Source organism: Benincasa hispida, chromosome 2 (assembly GCF_009727055.1).
Source record: "Benincasa hispida cultivar B227 chromosome 2, ASM972705v1, whole genome shotgun sequence".
Lineage (NCBI taxonomy): Eukaryota > Viridiplantae > Streptophyta > Magnoliopsida > Cucurbitales > Cucurbitaceae > Benincasa > Benincasa hispida.
In genome coordinates, this window is record NC_052350.1 from 45,849,223 (window position 1) to 45,869,821 (window position 20,599).

Below are 20,599 nucleotides of genomic sequence, written 5' to 3' on the forward strand. Positions count from 1 at the left end.
AACTATATTTTATGGTTAAATAATAAAATAATAAGATAATAAGATAGATGGCAGTTGTCAGCCGCCATTATAACCTCTAGTTTGATTAAAATTTTCTTTCTCGTCGTTTTATGCTTATAGATGGCAGTTCACAACCACCATTGTAACTACCATTTCGATGGAAATTTAAAATTGACATCTTATATGTATTATTTTTTCGAAACTGACATCATATAGTCAATTTGTCGTCGTTTATAAAATGCCAACTAACATCTAAAGTCAAGATTGTTGTAGTGAAACCGTAGTAAACAAAATACAAACTCAAAGAGTATATTATAAATAATAATAATAAAATAAATTAAATTAAAACTCACAATGGTTACTTTGATTCATTCTCACTATTGATTATTGATTATAGTTTATATGTTTTTTTTTCTATTTTATTTATTTCCATTTTTTTCACATTAAACGGTTGGTGCATGTCTTGTGCCTTTTTTTTTTTTACTATTACTCACTACATTTTCCTATTAGAGGTATTTGAAGCGCAAAATTGTGTTAAATTAAGTTGTATTATTATCTGAGAAGTTAATTATCTGTGGAGTTAGATTGTCTGTGTTTGGAGTGTATAGTTAGGTTGAGTTGAGTTGAAATGTTTGTGTTTGAGGTGTTGAATTGAGTTGAATTGAGTTAGAATGTTTGTGTTTGAGGTGTAGAGTTGAATTGAGTTGAGTTGTGGTATCTTGTGTGAGTTTTTCTAAATGAAATTGGTTTTGTCTTGAATTTTTCCTTTTTTTTTTTCATTTTCAACTACACGCATATTTTTCTAAAACTTTTAATACTAAAAAGTTCTTTATTTTATTTCCCATTCTTAAAACATAACAAATTCCTACAAAGTAAACATATACTAAACACAAATTTTGAATATAATTTTTAAACACTCAATTCTATAATATATATATATATATATATTCATTCCTAAACACCAAACATAGTTTAAACAAATAAATAACTTTTTACAATTATTTAGTCCTCAATGAACACTAAAAGTACTTAAAAATTGAACAACATTTTGTTTTTCCTTCTTGAAAAATGTAACATATTTTTGCGACACAACTTGAACACTCAATTGCATAATAATTTTATCTACATCCCTAAATACATGTCATATTCTAATAAAATGAATACTTCCTCTAATTCCTAACTCTCAATTTTTAATCTTTAATTAATTTTAACTCAACCATAAATGTTAATTAAAAAGAATAAAACAAAACAAAACAAATTCTTATCTTGTTTTTTCCCTTGAAATATGAGTTTCAATTTTTATGGATAATGATTTTTTTTTTTTGTACAAACGTTTGATTCGTTACAATTTACGTTAATGGAACAAAATAATATTTCTTTTGTGCAAATTTTTTTTTTGTTCAAACATTTTTTATGGTTAAATCTAATTTGCCACTTACAAATGAAATTATAATATCCACAAAGATATCTATGTACATGTAAAATGGTGCGTAGCAATAAATAATACTATACATCACAAATTGTTCTCCAACAATTAAACAAAATTTGGACTATAAAAAGTAGACTCCGAACTTAAAACCGATGAGTCTCAAACTAATGAACCTCGAATTTGGACTAGGGTTGTTATTGAGGGTCCCGTTAGAGGTGGTCTTCGTTGGAGTTGGTTACTTGAGGTGAATGTTAGTATTGGTTGACAGGGGTGGTTGTCACCAGAGTTGATCGTCAAAGGTGGCTTTTGTCGAAGTAGCATTGAAAGTAGTTGTTGAAGTCTAGGGTTGGTCACCATAGCTGGGAATTGGTCATCGGAGTTGGCCATGCGAAGGTTGTTGTCGGAGTTGCTTTGTGCAAATGTGGTTGTCGTAGTTATCGTCCAAGGTAGTTGTCGGAGCCCCCAGTTGGTCGTTGAAGGTGGTTGTCAGAGTGTAGTAGCGATAGGCGTCGACGGAGACCGATGGGTGGATCCATTGAAAATATTGGAGGGAGGGAGAGTTGGGGTGAGTTGGAAGGAGAATTGAGTGAATTATAGTAAAGTTGATAAGAAAAAACAACTCAAGTCCACAAACATTGAAAGTTGGTGGGGCAAACATTGAGTTGATAATTTTTACTTACTCAACTCAACTCGTGTTGTTATGTCAAATACCCCATAATGGAATGGGATAATTAAGTATCATTTTCCAAAAATTAATCTAGATGAAGGGATAATTGATTAGGACATATATATTTTTAATTCATTTAATTAATTATGATAATATTTTTGTATTATTCTTAGTGTGAGGTTTGGCATAAAGTTTTTATAGTATTAATTACAATATATACATGATAAAATGCCAAAACTCGTTAAAGTTGAATGATGATGTACAAATTGACGTATACTTACCATGACATTAAATATGATTGTAAATAAATTGAATGAACATCAAATCCCGTGCAATATTCAAAAAGTAAAAAAAAAATTATTTGAATACATGCATTTCGAGCTACATCTATCCTTGAGTATTTCACCGAATATTAAATTATAGGTTGTCATATGATAAAAGAAATTTTTAGAACATATTGTTTTGTTAATAATTTTTTTTGTCCTTTGTGATTGAAGATGATGCATAGAAATGGATGCAATCTAAATATTATTCTAAAAATCGAGTAAATTAGGGAAAAATATTTTAGTACGTACTTTCATAATTAATCTACTCTCTATACTTACACAAGATTCTTTTTCTATCGTTAAAAATTTTAAAATGTTGTTGGGGTTTATATAATTATTAAAGGATGCTAAAGTGACAAAAAAGATTAATAAAAGTAGTATCCATATATCATGGTAGTATAAATTTTTTTTTTTCTGAATTATATCTCAAACTTAAATCATGGATAGTATATATGGAATTTGAGATTAGTGACAAGTTATAGATATAGCATTAGAGTGTGTGTATGCATGCTCGACTCTTGATGGCACATTCATTATATGATGTAGACAAAATTGCGTGTTGACTTAATCTTCAAGTTTAGGCTATAGTTTTTTTTTTTTTTTTCCAAAATAAATCAAGGTGAAAAGTAGGGTTGACAACGGGATGGGGCGGGGTCAGGATGCACTCCCCGTCCCTGCCCTCGTGGAGATTTATAATCCTCGTCTCCACCCCATTCCCCATTTTGGGGAGTCAGGGTTGGGGTCGGAGAATCCCATTCGGGGATCGGATTCTCGCGGGGAAAATTTTTTTATTTATATTTTTTTTTATTTTTAATAAAAAAATTAAAAGCTATTTGTTATTATATATATAATATAATAAAATAATTTATTTATTATTGTTATTATTATTAAAAATTATTAAAAAAATATTCGAGGTGGGGTCGGGGTTAGGGATGGGGTAGGGATACCATTTTTTATCCATGGTTTCCCCACCCTGATCGGAGTGGGACCCACAGAGATTTTTGCCAACCCTAGTGAAAAGTGACAGTAATTAGTATAACCATGATCCAATCTTTTTTTAACTGTGATTAAAAAAAGAAATTATTTTAAATGATAAACCTATTAAAAATATTTACAAATAATAGTAAAATATCACCATCTATCTGTGATAGACTATAATACACTACTATGTCTATCATGACACATGTAGACACATATAGTAGTCTATCGCAAATAGATAATGAAATTTTACTATTATTTATAAATATTTTGGTTCATTTTCTTGTCTTTGAAAACTACCCTAAAAAAACTATATCATACATATTATTTGATATGTATTAGTTTTTCAATAAATCTTTTATTATTCTGTTTGAGTTTATTATTATTTTGTTTGAGTTATTATTATAAGTATCCTTTCTTTATATCTTTTATTGAGTCTAATATGAATATGACTATTGATAATAATATTCATAACTTAGTTTGAGAGTAAAAACAACTTAAATTTTAATTTAAATAAATTTTATAACTTCATTGCTTAAAAAAATATCCGTCGATAATGATATTTTGTCAATATATCTATAAAATTGAAATCTCGATATCGATATCAACATTAATATTTTAATCCTTGCACACACTTATTCTCTCTCATTTTTTTTTCCTTGTATCAATGGTACTTATAATTCTTCTAAGGATCTTAGATCCTCAAATTTTCTTCTCACAAACCTTTAGAATCTCATTTCAGTTTGTTTATGGCTAATTAGTGTGTTTTAAGATATATTACTCATTGTTTCAAATGGCAATTGACTTAATTATATTTTTGTGAGATGTTCATCCAACCTCATTAAGTTACAAAGAAATAGAGTAGCGTTTCCTAAAGTTAGATTGGATGTACATGGGTTGGGGTAGGTTGGGTTGAGGGTATTTTTTGGCTCAACTCAAAAATTCAGGTTGGTTGGATTGACAACCCAAAGAACCCAAATAAAATCTCTAACCCAATCCGACTCAACCCTTAAAATTCGGGTTGGGTTGGGTTGGGTTGTCGTGCTATAATTTTTTTTTCTTTTTAATTAGAAATATGTAAATTTATATACAACCCAGGACTAATAACTAAAATCTTATAAAATTCAAATGTTAAATACCAAATATCTAAGATATTTATTGTAAATTTCAAATAAAGACAAATATCATAATAATTTTAGAAGAAAAATATTTAAAATTCATGAATTAATCAATACAAAGTAATCAAATTTTAAAAGAAACATGTATAGTATATTTTATTTATATATATAGAATTCGGGTTGGGATGGGTCACGGTCAACCCAAATTTCTTTTAGCCAATCTAACCCAACCCAAGAACAAAACTAACCCAACTCAACTCTTATATTTTGGGTTGGATAGTTCGGGTTGTCGGGTTATTTGAATTCCCCTAGTTTGATATAGTATTGAGCAATAGCCTTTCCCTCAAATTTGGTGTGATAAGAAATTTATAATTTAGTTAGTTCGTAATCCGATTTTTCACGATCATACCAAACATGTTGAAATTGATTTTCACTTCATTCTTAAAAAAAAAAAAAAATGGTTTGAAATGATCTTTATTTGCTGGATATTTCTATCCAATCTCAACTCGTTGATATACTTACAAAGCCATTTAACTTATGATCGATTTTGTTTTTCTATGATCAAACTGACCTCTAATTAGTTGGTATTAGTTTGCGGGATGATATTATCTTAATATTTTTGTTATTGTGATAAGTTTATTGTTTTTACTTGTTTGAATTTGTTATTCCATTTGAGTTATTATAAATATATTTTTTTTCTAATCTTTTACTATCTAGAGTATAATATACTTTCACATTATTAAGTCACCATAACTTTTTATTATACATTGTAAAAAAAGAAAGAAAAAAAACCTATAGAATAGGTTTCTTAGCCTATATCAAATTATTTGATACATTAAATCAACTTATCCAAAACTTAAAAGCATTTCAAGTCAACATTTTATTAATAATGATACAACATTACAATCTCCAATGTTTAATAAAATATTGACTATTTATAACATTAAACATCCTTGAAATATTAGTCTTTTTCTTTTATCCATAAATTCAAAGTCAACCATAAGCTATTTATGACAATTGATGAACAACTTCTAGTCCAATCTATCATTGATTACTTTTAACATCATTATTATGAAATATTTTTAAATACCTAGCAAGAGCATAGCTCAATTATCATAGTTAGGGGTGTTCGAATAACCCGACAACCCGAACTACCCAACCCAAAATGTAAGGATTGGGTTAGATTAGTTTTGTTCTTGGGTTGGATTAGATTGAATTTTTCTATTTTTATTGGGTTGTGAGTTTGTGATGGTTAAGCTAACAAAATGTGAGTTGACCCAATCCAAACCGATACCTATTATATACTATATTATAATACTATATGATATAATATATATATATATATATACATATATATATATACCCTCTTTGTTTAAAGTTTGATTTCTTTACATTGATTAATTTTTTAATTTTTAATATTTTTCTTTTAAAATTATTATGATATTTGTCCTTGTTTAAAGTTTATAATAAATATCATAGATATTTAGTATTTAACATCTTAATTTTATGAGATTTTAGTTATTAATCATGTGTTGTATATAAATTTATATATTTTTCATTAAAAATAAAAAAGTAAGTTATAACTCGACAACCCAACCCAATCCTTAAAATTCGGGTTGAAAACTTTATTGGGACATTTGGGTAGTCAATCAAACCAACCCAAATTTTTGGGTTGGTCCAAAAAATACCTTCAACCCAACCTAACTCAGCCCATGTACACCCCTAGTCATAGTATTCATACTATCAACCTCATGGTTTGAGGTTCGATTCCCTCACTCCATACTTTAATTACAATACTTTTACAAAAAAAAAAAATAAATAAAAATTAAAACCAACTCCCTAATGTGTCTATATATATGCCTAAAAAGAATTTTTATATAGTAACCATTTTAATTGATAACGAATTAGTCTCTATCTTAAAGTCTATAATAATTTAGTCGTTATTGAAAATATCTCAGCAAAATTAAGTGTTAACTTTTTATTATTGACGACTTAATCTTTTTAGTCTATAAATAAATTTGATTTTCGGTTAATTTCTCCATCTACATGTGTAAGAAATTTGATTAAATTTTAATATTATTTTTCATGATATGGATTAAATTAATATAAAAATTATAAATTTATATTATCAATTAAAGTTTGTGGACAAAATTATAACTTTTACAAAACTTTACAAATCAAAAGTGTTTTTAACCCATACCAAAAGAGAATAAAAGATGCTTTAAAGAAACAGTAATTGTGGAGTGTGTAATGAAAGTCAAAGATTTTGTTTTACAAGGAACCTATATGATAAATAAATAAAAACTTACAAAAGACAAATATTTTTTAAAAGCTTTTTCCAACTTTAGATGAAAAAAAAAATTGTCAGAAGGGTTATCAAAGCAATCCGACAAATTGAGTCGATTTATCGAAATCGGTCGAATGGATGTCGATTAGTCGGTATTATGTTCAGGCGATTGATTTCATGAAACATCAATAAAATCGACAACCATTGGTGACCAAAATCAATAGATCAAGTTTTGTTCATCGAAGATGGCATACTAATAAAAAAGCTCTAATTGCATTATCAAATGTGCGTGAAAACAATTATCTATTCATTATGAGACATTTTTAATTACAACCATTTAAAAATAATTTTTCTAAATCAAATAAGATAAGTAACAGGATAATTGGCAAAATAATTGGATTAGTAGTTATTATTATAATAATGATTTCAAACATTTTAAATCGAAATTTATTTAATCAATTTTTAACCATTTAAATTTATATGATAATCTATTTATTCTGCATTTAACTTATTTTTGTGTAATAAAAAAAGGACATTAACTTATAGATCGATGAAAATATTGTGGGCTTTCCCAATGTCTTCAGCCCAGGTAAATTAATGGGCCCTTTTACAATTAGGCCCAAATTAAAACCTTTTAAGCTTGGCCACACTTAGGAATTAAAAAAAAAAAAAAAAAAGATCCCATTTGATTATTTTTTTATTATTATTTACGAGTATTTTGTAGGTTTACTGACATATGGGTCTCATATCCAAATATATAATGAAATAATGCAATCTAATTGATGAATAAAAAATACTCAATCTAATTGTGCCTGAAAATTACGTTCGATCGTTATTGTTATCATTATAGTTATTATTATGGTTACCACTAATGTTAGCTAAAAGATTATCAGTTTTGACATCTTTACTCTTATCGTTATCGTTATTATTACCGTTATCTTTATCGCTTGATCCCTAGAGATAGAGGTAGAGGTAGAGGTAGAGGTAACGGTAACAGTAAATTTGATAAAATTCATAGTTTAAAGTAAATGCGATCAAAATCAATCTAATTATGTTTACAATGCAAGCTTATTACAATTGATTCATCAATAAAATTTTATTACAATTACACCAATTTTCAATATGGTTTCGTAAACGTGGCCTAAATGCCAAATTTTGGTAAGTAATTATACAATCATGTTACTAATTAAAAAAACCTAAATTACAAATTCAATACTGTCACGTTTTTCTTTTTAAAAAGAAAAAGAAAGTACTTTGAAGTTTGAAATTTGTGTCATATGGTTTTAAAAGTACCTAATAAATTCAATTTTTCTTTTTGAAAAAAAAAAATAATGAACCTATTAGATATGGATTTGAATTCTCTAATTAAGGTTCTATTTGATAATCTTTTCATTTTTAGTTTTCTATTTTTGTACTTTGTACTAGTTTTCTTCCATTTTTTTAATATGGATTTTACTTTTCTTAAAGAAACATTTGAATTCTTAATCAAAATCTAAAAACAAAAACTAGTTTATTAAAAATTTGTTTTTTTTTCCTTTTTTTTTTTTTTTTGTCAAAATATGGCTTTGTGTTTTTTAAAACATTGGTAGAAGGTTGGACAACATAACATAGAAATTCAAAGGTAAAAGAAAGGAGAGTTCATAAACTTAATTTTCAGAAACAAAAAATAGAGATAAGTTTTCAAAAGAGTAATCATGTTAAATGGTAAAACTGCTAAAAATAAATTTGCTCATTTTTTTTTAATTTGAAAACGGTCCTTTTAAAAAAACTATTTTTTTTACTTTTCAAAATTTGGAATGGTTCTAAAAACATTGGAAAAAAGTATATAGAAATATAAGAAATTTAGAGGTGAAAAGAGAGTATATAGAATTAATTTTCAAAAACTAAAAAAAAAATCAAATAATTACTAAACGATATCGAAATAATTATCAAACAAGACCTAAACTTTTACTTCTGTGGCTAGAAATTCTGTGAATTAAGGAAAAAAATCGAATAGGTGAAGAATCTTAGACATAAAATTAAAATTTTAATAACCTATAAATATTTTTAAAGTTGAGAAACATACTGACACAAATTGAAACTAGAGCTAATCACTTTTAAAAGTAAATAAGACAGAAACATTGAAGATCAGTAACTAAAATTGTACTTTTAACCTTAAAAAAATTTACAATTAGAAACTCGATAAGAATTTAATTACAATAAATGTTGAAATCTCTTCGACATATCGATTATCATCTTTAATAGATACGTGTCTCTCTCCAATTGGTCAATTTCCGACATATTTTTTTCCTTTTTTTATTAAAAAAAAATTGAAGTGGATGATGAAGCAATAACTAATTAACAATGTAGAATTTTTAGGGGCATATTTCATTCCAAACTCAACTGAATTTGTAGAGTTCGTTATATCATACAAATTATATGCTCTCTCAACCTCCATTGCATGAAAATGCATGAGATTTTGGCCTTTCTTTTTCTTCTTTTTTAGGGCTCTCCTTCCCTTCTTCAATTTCAATTGAAGCAGCTGAAGAAATGTTCGGGATGGCGGTGGAGGCAGTGACGACCGTGGTGGCGATGGCGGTGGCCGGGTGGTTGCTATTTGGAGCTGAGGGTAGGCAGCCAGTGTTGCATAGAGTTGGAGGAGGAAAATATACTTGGACAACTAATATTAACTTCACTGATTGGTCAATTCATGAGCACTTTTATGTTGGTGATTGGCTTTGTAAGTTTTTTTTTTTACCCTCTAAGTTTAATTTTTATGATTGTGATGGAAATTTGGCAATGGGATTGAGTTATCTAAAGATCTAGTAGAAATTTGGTCAGTTTTTTCATATAAAGTTAGGGTTAAGAAAGTCAAATATTTAGAGGTAATTTATCCCATTTGCAAGGTAATTAAGGTATATTTTCACCTAAGCAAATCATAACCCATTTTAAAATTGTATTAAGTAATCATTAATTTTTAGTGCTTACTCCATTTCTTTTCATTTTGGGGTTTTCACCTCTTTTTTCAAACAGCATATGATCATTAAAGTCAAAGAAATCTCACATCTTGATAAGAAAAACAAATTTTAATTTGGCTCATATATAGTCATATTTACATGAGGAACATCTAATTAAGGGTTGTTTTCATGATAATCTTACATGCATGTACCATAAATACTATTGGTCAAATTATTAAATTAAAAAAAACATATTATTGGAAGAAAATATTATTATTATTATTTTGAGTTCAAAGAAGATGTGTACTTTGATGAAGATTCGAACTTTTAAGAATGTACTTTTAAGTGAAGTTAATATTGACTTTTACGATGTTTCTAACCCTTTTCTTGTGGGTTTTCATTATTTTTAGATTTTGGGTTCGATAAACATATCTACAACGTGTTGGAAGTGAACAAAACGAGCTACGAGAGTTGCAACGATAAGGGTTTCATTTTCAACCTAACGAGGGGAGGAAGAGATGTGTTCAATCTAACAGAAGCAAAAACATACTACTTTCTAAGTGGAAGAGGGTTTTGCTTTCAAGGAATGAAAGTTGCTGTCTTTGTTGAAGAATCTCCTCCCATAGTTTCACCACCCAATTTACCCAATTTACCCAATCATTCTCCATCTTTACAACCATTAATATTCCCCTTTCTCCCTCTTGCTATTCATCAATATTTCTATGACTAATTCCTTCTTCTAAATTATATATTGATTAGGGCTACAACTTGGGTAGCTTTTATTATGTAGCTTGGGTTTGAATCCTTTTAACTTTACTATGATTCTAGTTTAAGTTTTGTTAAAAGGATGTTATAATAAATTTAAAGTCAACTATAGTTAGTCATTAGGGTTAGGGTTAGAGTTAGAGTTAGGTTGGTTGAAGTTTGAACTTTGACTTGTTTGAAATTTGAATCTCGATTATCGTTCGAGATGATAAAATAAAAGTACTTTTTTTCAATATTTAATTTTACTAAAGGAAAATATCAATTGAGTTTTATTTTCATAACCTTACTTGATAGTTTTATTTTCTTTGGTGGAGGAGATTTTGGAGGTAGATAAGGATAGAATTTTGTGTCAATTCCGTCATATAAGACATTCATAGAATCATGTGGCAGACCGTTTGGTTAAACGTTCAATGAGTATTCTCATGTTTGGTGGGAGGATTTCTCGTTTTAGATCGGTTAGTTTTCTAAGACTGAATTTTCTTGTTCATGTCTTGATTAATTCCTTTTGTATTGTTTCGTTTTTAAAAAATAAAAAACCAACATTCAAACTACTCATACTTTAGTGGGCAGGACATCAATTATGGTCATTACAAAAATTAAGGGGGCGTTTGAGGTGAGAGTTGTCATTAAAATATAATAACCACCTCGTAAAAACTATTTCAAAACCTCTAATTAGTTACAGTCAACACTATTTCAAAACTCTCAGTATTTACTATTTACTACAGTGTTTACTATTTTATATTCATCATTTTTTTATTTGCTACAGTGTTTACTATTTTCTTCTCAAACTAAAATAGTTTATACCTCAAATACATACTATTATAACCCAAACTAAAATAATCTACATCCTAATACAAACTATTATAACTCAACTATAATAACTAATTCATTGTCCCAAACGCCTCCTAATAGTTTAATATGTTATCCAAAATCTCAACGGGAATAAATACTTAAAAAATAAATATTTATTAGGTGCAAAATAAATATTTTCAACTCCCAAAAAATCATTCCAAATAAGTGTCTTTACGCTTTTTATGTCTGCAAATTTATATTCTAAATGATCAGTTCTCGAGTATAGAGTTTTCTATTTGGAAAAAAAAAAAAGTTTTTTTTTTAGTACTTCAAATAATATGTAAGGTGAGATTTAATTGTGTTATGTTCAAGTTAATTGAAAAGTTGAATTTTTATTTCAATGTATTTCACTATATAATTATACTCAACAAATTGAATATAATGTGAAATCAAAACCCTTTATTTGTTGAATAATTGTTTTTCGATATATTTATAGTTAGTTAGATTTGGTCAATTTTATAAATAGTTTTTCTGAGGACATGTTCAAAATTTTAAACTCGTTTAAGTTTTCACACTTTTTGAACTAATCTTCAGCTTCGAAGTAAAATATATTTTCATTTAATAATCATGTAGTTTTTTAGAATTATTTTTGTTTTCTTACTACTTATGTTTTTATCTTTTCTGACCTAAACATTTGAATTCTTAACCAAATTCTAAAAATACAATAGCAAGTTTTTAATTTTTTTTTTTTTTAATTTTCAAATTTTAGCTTGACTTTTTATAACATTCTTCAAAATTATATTTAAAAAAAATCAATAAGTGAAACAATGCCCATAAAAACTAACTTAAAAAAAAAAAAAAAAACTAAATGATTATTAAATATAGGCAAATTTGGACATCAATTTTGGTTCATTAAGTCTTTTTGTTGGATTTAGGTCTTTTATTGTGGTTGAATTTTGGATGAAATTATTGTAAATTTAAGAAGCACATCAGGAACACGGATGCTAATAAAATATAATGTTAAAATGAAATAAATATATGAAATAAATAAATATTAAAATAAATCAAATATAATATATATCAATATATAAAATAAAATAACAAATTATAGATTTCTCTACTTTCTCCAAACTTTTTGAAATTTGCCTAATGTGTGTCTTTCAAAACCCACCAAATGTCACTGTTTATAAACAATTTGATAAATAGAAGGTAGATTGTCACACCCTTCCCAGATTACCCTCTTAATCTAAAAGAGGATATGACCGTAGTTGCTAGTCTGCCAGCACCCACCACCTTAGCCCTCTAATCTAAATGCCAACCTGTTAAATATTAATAAGGTATGCATATGGTATGTCTCTTTAAGGTTCTACAAAATATTATATAAACACATGCAAATAGCCATGATATAACATCTAAGAGGAGAAACATTCACAGATGGGCCCAAACATCTCTAGCAAAGCCCTAGTCTCTCTCAAAACATGTGTACATAAATAGATCATCAACCTAAGTCTTCTTAATAAGCTGAGTCTCTCAGTGGCAAGCAGTAGCAGGATCAGTCCTGAGGAATCTAACCGCTACTTGAGAAGGGAAAACACAGAAATTCTATGAGCTAAAAGCCCAGTGAGCGACTATAGAATTGTATAACATCGTGCATTACATCACTATAAACATGTAAATATACTAATGAATATCTCAATAAATTGTCTCTAAGTGTAGCTTTAAACATTCTTAGACATCATCAAACATCATTATTCCCTAGTTGAGAACGAGCCTAAACGCTCTAGCTCCCAGTATTTAATACCAGCCAAGAGACTCATACTTCGGTCTCTCATTCAGAACTGCCTACGTGCACATGGCCATACTAAGTACTGTCATACCTTAGATACTTTCGCTCAGATACTTTCTCAAACCTGTCCTTCAGTATCGAGCTACTAAGATACCTTCTCAAATGTCCTTCGGTACCAAGGTATTTTGTAGCATCAAATTAAATTCTATTGCCTACCATCTACACAAGTACTCATTCTCTCATAGCATTTCTCTAGGAAACATATTTCAACATTAGAAACTTAACTTTTGTAATGACCACATGACATACCTTGGCCTGTGTTACATATATACAAGCCGGGAAACATGTGTTAAGTTATTTTCCAACCATTTGTTGCTTGAGGGAGTATAAATTCATCATTAATGTCACTGTAACTTACTTGATCTTATATGCATAAGTATTGGAGACATTAATTCACTTAGTCACTCACCGCTCGTCAGGGCTCTTAACGGTTTATACGCCTCTCTTAGCTCTTCTTGGCCTGAAAGGACATAATTCCCGATTAAACTACTTAGAATTCTTAGTAAAATACCTCAAATAGTTCATTTACTAAAGGAACTTTCATCAACAAAGACAGCTTTACTGAGAGATCCTCCTTATGAGCAAAATCAGCGAGATCAGCGAGATCCTCATGAGCGCGATCAAGATTTTCCTGGCAACTTTCATCCTAGCGATACTCACCTTACCAGCGATACTCAGCCCAATTTCTAGCGAGATTTCCTTCAAGAGCGAGATCCTCATCACAAAATTAGCTATATTTCCTTCATAAGCGAGATCATCATTCTCATATCTCGCTATAACTCTCCACGGTGAGTTGTTTGCTTGTTCTTCCCAAGCAGCTGTCTACTTATGCACCGTTTCCCTGTTACAACTTCAAAAATTCACAACTCAAAATCCAGAGCTCTTTTCAAGAAACTTCCTTCAGAATTGAGTTAACTTTCTTACCTTAAAATTTCAGCTAAAAATTCCTTATAGTTTGGTCTGGAGCTTCCAATCTTCACCTTGGGCCCTAATTAATCCGAGGTTTAGTCTCTTATGCAAATTCTCCACTTTTGTTCTTCTCCCCTTGCAATCTTTCTCCGACAGGACAATCTTGAAAACTAGATTCTCCCAGCTTTCAAATGGCATCGATTTCACTAAATTTGCTCTTGTCAATTGCCGAAACCATGCTTTTGAAGTTTCACTTCCCTTCTAATCTTTCTACCACTTCCCAAGTTCAAGGAGTAGATTGCCACGTCACCCCACACTTAGTGCCTCCAGCCAAACTAATGGATGAGTTTCTCCATTTAATATATTTTCCTTCCCTTCCTTCATAATCCCAACATGAATTTCTACTTAATAAATATGTAATATAACATTCCTTTGGCTAAACATTTTTAACTAAGGAACTTAGAGTTCGGGGTTTACATAGATTACAATGGACACTAATGTATTTACAAGATACATGGACAACACTTTGGAAAAATGGGGATATGACACATAGTCAATTGATACTAAACATAATATTGATATACTCCCCCTTAGATGCCTATTACATATATGAAATATGTCTCGTTAAAACCTTACTAGAAAAAACCCATTGGGAAAAAAATCATAATGAAGGAAAACTAATATATATTTCATATAATCTAATACTCTTAAAAAGAATACAGTATATTTACTTTTCCTCATGGAAACATCACTTGAAATCTTCGAGTTGCCGCATTCTAATTTTGTGCACCAATTTTTCAAAGGTTGCTGTAAGTAATGACTTTGTCAATAAGTCCGCCAAGTTATCATTTTCAAATTTATTGTATAGTAACTATATCCATAAGATGCATGTCTAGACTTTCATACACAATCAGACCAATTAAATATCTTAATATAATTGCATCCACCACCAGAGAATACATCTTCTCATAATCAATATCAGGTCTTTGTGAAAAACCTTGTGCAATCAGTTTTGCTTTATATCTTGTTACGACATTATTTTCTTTTCTTTTTCTTACAAATACCCATTTATATCCCACAGGTTTGACACCTTCTGGTATTCGGACTACTGGTCCAAAAACCTGATATTTTAAAAGTGAGTTCAATTCTGCCTTGATTGCTTCTTTCCATTGAAGCTAATCTTTTATATTTCAACATTCTTCAACAGATTTTGGTTTAGAATCCTCATTTTTAGATATAATATCAAGAGCAACATTATACGCAAAAATGTTGTCAATAACTACATGAGTTCGTCCATATTTTTCCTTCATGACATAGCTTATTGAAATCTCATTATTATTTTTATGTATTTCACATTTCTCACTATTCATGTCAAAGATTTCTTTATGAGTATTTACATCCTCAACCAAGTCTTCTTCACTATTAATTATTTTATTTTCCAAGGATTTTTATATTTGGCAACCATTGGTCTACTATGCTTCTGGCATGTTCCAAACTCATTAGTGACAACTTGTTGTGTTGGGATATCAATTTTTGATGGAACATTTGCAGGTGGTATATGTGATAGACTAAACTCATTGATTTTCCATGCTTTTAGCGTACTCCAAACTCATTAGTGACAACTTGCTGTGTTGGGATATCAATTTTCGATAGAATATTTGTAGCTGGTATATGTGATTTAATTACTTTCTTTGCATTTATAAATGCATATGGTAATTGATTTGTTATATTTTGCAAATGAATATCTTTTGAACTTCAAGTTCACATTGATCTATATGGGGTTTTAAATGAAACATTAACGATGCATTCCATGTAATTTCTTTTTCCAACTTCTTAATTTCTCCTCCTAATGTTGGAAAATTTGTCTCATTAAAATGACAATCAACAAATCGTGCAGTAAATACATCACCCGTCAGAAGTTCAAGATATTTGATAATTGATGAGGAATTATATCAATATATATTCTTAACTTCCTTTGAAGATCCATCTTAGTACGTTATGGTGAAGCAATTGGAACATATACTGCACATACAAAAATTCTCAAATGAGAAATATTTAGCTCATGGCCATAAGCTAATTGTAATAGTGAGTACTTATGATAAACTACTAGCCTAATGCATACAAGTGATGTTGCATGCTAAATAGCATGTTCCCATACAGATGTATGAAGCTTAGCTCTCACAATCAATGGTCTAGCAATTAACTACAAATGTTTTATGATTGATTCTGCTAAACCATTTTGTGTATGAAAATGAGCTACAGGATGTTCAACACTTATCCCAATTGACATACAATAATTATCAAAAGCTTGGAATGTAAATTCACCAACATTATCAAGACAATGATCTTAATTGTTTAATCGAGAAATTGTGCTCTTAATTTAATTATTTGAGCAAGTATCACATGATAATTCATTAGATTAAAAAATTTTCTGGTTCTTCAATGGATGTCCATTTGAATTCTCAATAACTCTTTTCATCATTATAGATCCTAGATGACGCAATCAGTCATGCCAAATTGTAAACATGTTTGGATTCATGAACTTCAAGTTCATTGTTGCATATGTTTCAATTACTCGTATATGAGTATAATATAATCCAGATGATAAAGCAGGAAACTCTTCCGGTATACGTTTTTCATTTGAGACAGTAGATATGATATATAGATATTTCACATTATTCTTACTATCAGTCTCAATATGATAACCATTGCAATATATATTTTAAAACTAAATAGATTTCTCTTTGATTGACTAGAGAACAATGCATTGTTAATTGTAAATTTTGTTGCTCTAGGAAAAATAATGTTTATTTTTCTAAAGACTTCAATCAGGTTTACAGAACTTGATATCATATTGACTTTTGCTTCTAGCATTGTCAGTTTGGAAAAATATTTTCTACTTATAAATATTGTATGTGTAGTTGCACTGTCAGCTAGACAGATTTTCTTTACTTATTTTTTAGTCATCTAACATATGAAAATGATCCATGTTTCTTTATTAAAAGTAAATAATTACAATAAGAAAAACAACATTTGGAATATACAAAAGTTAACGTATACTAAGAGAAGAAAAAAATATGAAGATGAAAAAAAACATTAAATCTAGATATTTTCAAAGTCAAATGAAACACTTGATGTTCCATCAACTCAGCCGATTTTCTCCTCAAGAGATTCAAAGAAGTCTGCTACATCCAAATTTATCATATGGTATGGGTCAAATATGTCACTATCCTAGTATTCAACTTCTACATTTTTCTCTTTTTCTTTCAGGGAGGCTTGATAGAGATCAATTAAGTGTTTTGACTACGTCAGGTACATGACCAATGTTGAGTCATTCCGCATCAGAAGCATTTATTTTCAACACTTTTTGAACTCTTATCTTGTGGGACTTTTTCTTTGTGACCATCATTTTGTGTGGTTCTTTTGAAATTTGAATGATTAGAACACCCACCATGAAAATAATTATTATTTCTTCCTCTACCACGGTCACGACCTCGACCACGACCACGACCTCAACCATGATTATTATTAAAATTCACTATAGGAAAAACTATTTATTGCAACGGTTTATACGACCTTTAGCAGCAGTTTGCAACTGTTGCAACTGATATAGCAACAATTTTGAAAATTCTTGAAATAAGGTGTTGAGAGCTTAATCATAATGATTTTTAAAACCGCTAGAATCAAAAGTCAAAATCGTTGCAATAGCGCCTTCAATAGCGGTGGTCTAGAGCAACTTATTGCAACATTTTTAAAACTGTTGCACGAGAAATAACAACACATTTTGAATCGTTGGAATTGAACTAGAAATTGCTTCAATATCTGCTTTAATAATAATGGTAGTAGAACTCTATTGCTTCAATACTTTGAATGTGATAGATGTATATATTAACATGAACATACAACGATGATAAACATGTACCATTTCTCTTAAGTTCAAATGAGGTTTAAATTATGGGGGATTTTAAAAAATATATATATATAAAAAAGGGAAACTCTTTACATAAAATAACAAAATTTTAATATTCTTTGATAGAGACTGATAGAAATCTATAGTGTCTATCAGTGATGAAAACTGATAGAAGTCCATCATTGATAGATGCTGATATCTATCTATCAGTGTCTATCAATATTTCTTTTGCTATTTCTATAAATAGTTTGACATTTTTTCTATTTGTAAAAAGTTTCCTTTAAATATTGGTTAAAAAACACTTTTGATCTCTATACTTTCATGGAAGTGACAATTTGGTCCTAAACTTTAGTTTGTAACAATTTAGTCCCTATACTTTTTTTTTGTTTGACAATTTAGTCATTGAACTTTAGTATGTAATACTTTAGTCGTTATACTATTAATTTTGTAACAATTTATTCCTTAACATAAAAAAAAATGAAAATTAGATGTCAATTTTGATTATTTTATGATGTATACTATATATCTTGTAAAAATATCGAGTCTCCAAATTAGTTTATTAGTTTATTTATGTAAGAAATCTCATTAAAGTTTAATATTAGTTTCTAAAATAGGGTCTAAATCGTTATAAAATTTAAAGTATAATGACTAAATTGTTACATAATAAAATTTATGGACTAAATTGTTACGAAATTAAAAGTACATTAACGTTACAAATCAAAATTTAACGATTAAATTATTGGACTAAAAATGATTTTTAACCTCAAATATTTAATACTTCAAATAAATTTGTTGTATATTAAAATAATGGGGTAAGTGTGTATAGCATTATAAACATAGTTTATATTGAAATATTAAAATAAAAAGAGGGTATTTATGTAAATTCATTCTAAGAAAAAGGTTGGAAAGTGGATGTGGGGAAGTTAGAATATCACAAATAAGAAAGAGGCAAAGACCAAAATCAAAATTGGAATATTTCAACAAAAGGAGAGAGAGAGAGAGAGAGGGGGGTCAAAATTGGAACAATAAAGTCAAAATTGTTGGGTAGTGGAGTTGGTCAAATTGATTGAACTTATCCTTCCATTACTCTTGCCACCTCATTTTCAATTACCATTAAAAAAATAATCTCATTTTGATATCTAAGTTGTGATGTTAATGTAATTTTAGGTCTACCAAAATTTCAAAATATCTTTGAAAAAATTTTAAAAAAATAATAATAAAGTATCCATTTTGATCTTTAAACTAAATTATAAGTTTGGTCCTCACATCTTTTAAATATGTTTGAGAGTATATAAACTTTCATTTTTGTGTTCAATATGTTTGTGAATTAAAAAAAAAAAATCAATGTTTATGGATAATTTTTTTTAAATCAATACAAACCTCAGCGTTCAAGGACCAAATCTATAATTTAACCTATTTTTAATTATTGAATCTCTTAGAAAGAAAAGGCAAATTTTAATTAAGAAAAAAAAGTTATTTTGATATTTATTAATTTAGTTAAACAACTCATTTTGATCTATATACCTTGAGTTTAATTTTATTTAAGTCTTATACTTTAAAATGTTTAAATTTAGTTCGTGCATGGTTGATAAATTTTGAATTTAGTTATTCAAAATTAATTTCTATCAAAATAGATTAAATAATGATAATGATTTAATTAAAAAAAAAAAAAAACTAGATGAACTTATTTCTAAAACTTGTAAAAGGAATGCTAATAGAAACATCATCTCCAAAAATAAAAAATCAATATTCTCTTGTCCTCTTGTATTTGCAATATCTAAAAACATTGAAAAGAAAGAATCAATCTATAATCAAATAATAATAATGAATAATAATTAGTTAAAATATTCTGTTGATGTATCATTAGAGTTTTGGAAGCCTTTCTTATAGAGTTGATTTTAAATATAGGAAAATAAATCAACTTATTTATAAATATAGCAAAATGACACGGTCTATTAATCATCTATCGATATTTATCATTATCTCTCACTAATGGACAATGACATTTTACTATATTTTAAAATACTTTCAATAGTTTTGTCATTTTCCTTTTGTATTTGAAATATCTAAAAATATTAAAAAGAAAGAAACGATCTATAATCAAATAATAATAATGAATAATAATTAGTCGAAGTACTATTTTAATGTATCATTAGAGTTTTGAAAGTTTTTTTATAGGTTATTTTCAAATATAGAAAAATGAATCAATTTATTTATAAATATAATAAAATTTTACTGTCTATTAGTCATTTATCATATCGATCATTGTCTATCACTAATAGATAATGACATTTTGCTATATATCACTAACAGAAGACAATGACATTTTGCTATATTTGAAAATATTTTCAGTAATTTTGTCATTTAAAATATTACTCATTTTAATTTAAATTTAATTTTTTAATTTAACCTTTTTTTAATTATCGACTCCCTGGATTTTTATCTTTAATTTTTTTTTAGAAAAGTCATTTATAACAACAAATAAAACTCATCTCCAACTTTATTAATTAGGTTAAAATTTCATTTTTGTCTCTTTTTTGTTTTAAGTGTAGTTCTCATACTTTAGATTTCTTTTCCAAATTTAGTCCTTGTACTTTCTATAAATTTTGAATTTAATCATTTAAAAATAATTTCAT

At 28.1% G+C, this 20,599-nt stretch overlaps 1 protein-coding gene across 1 annotated transcript; it reads left to right on the plus strand.

Moving 5' to 3' along the window:
• The first annotated feature begins 9,334 nt into the window (after positions 1–9,334).
• On the plus strand, positions 9,335–10,471 carry LOC120072124 (lamin-like protein). Its single transcript, XM_039024535.1, has 2 exons — positions 9,335–9,524; positions 10,152–10,471. Exons 1-2 carry the CDS (start codon positions 9,335–9,337, stop codon positions 10,469–10,471), a joined length of 510 nt encoding a protein of 169 aa, XP_038880463.1.
• The last annotated feature ends 10,128 nt before the right edge of the window (positions 10,472–20,599 follow it).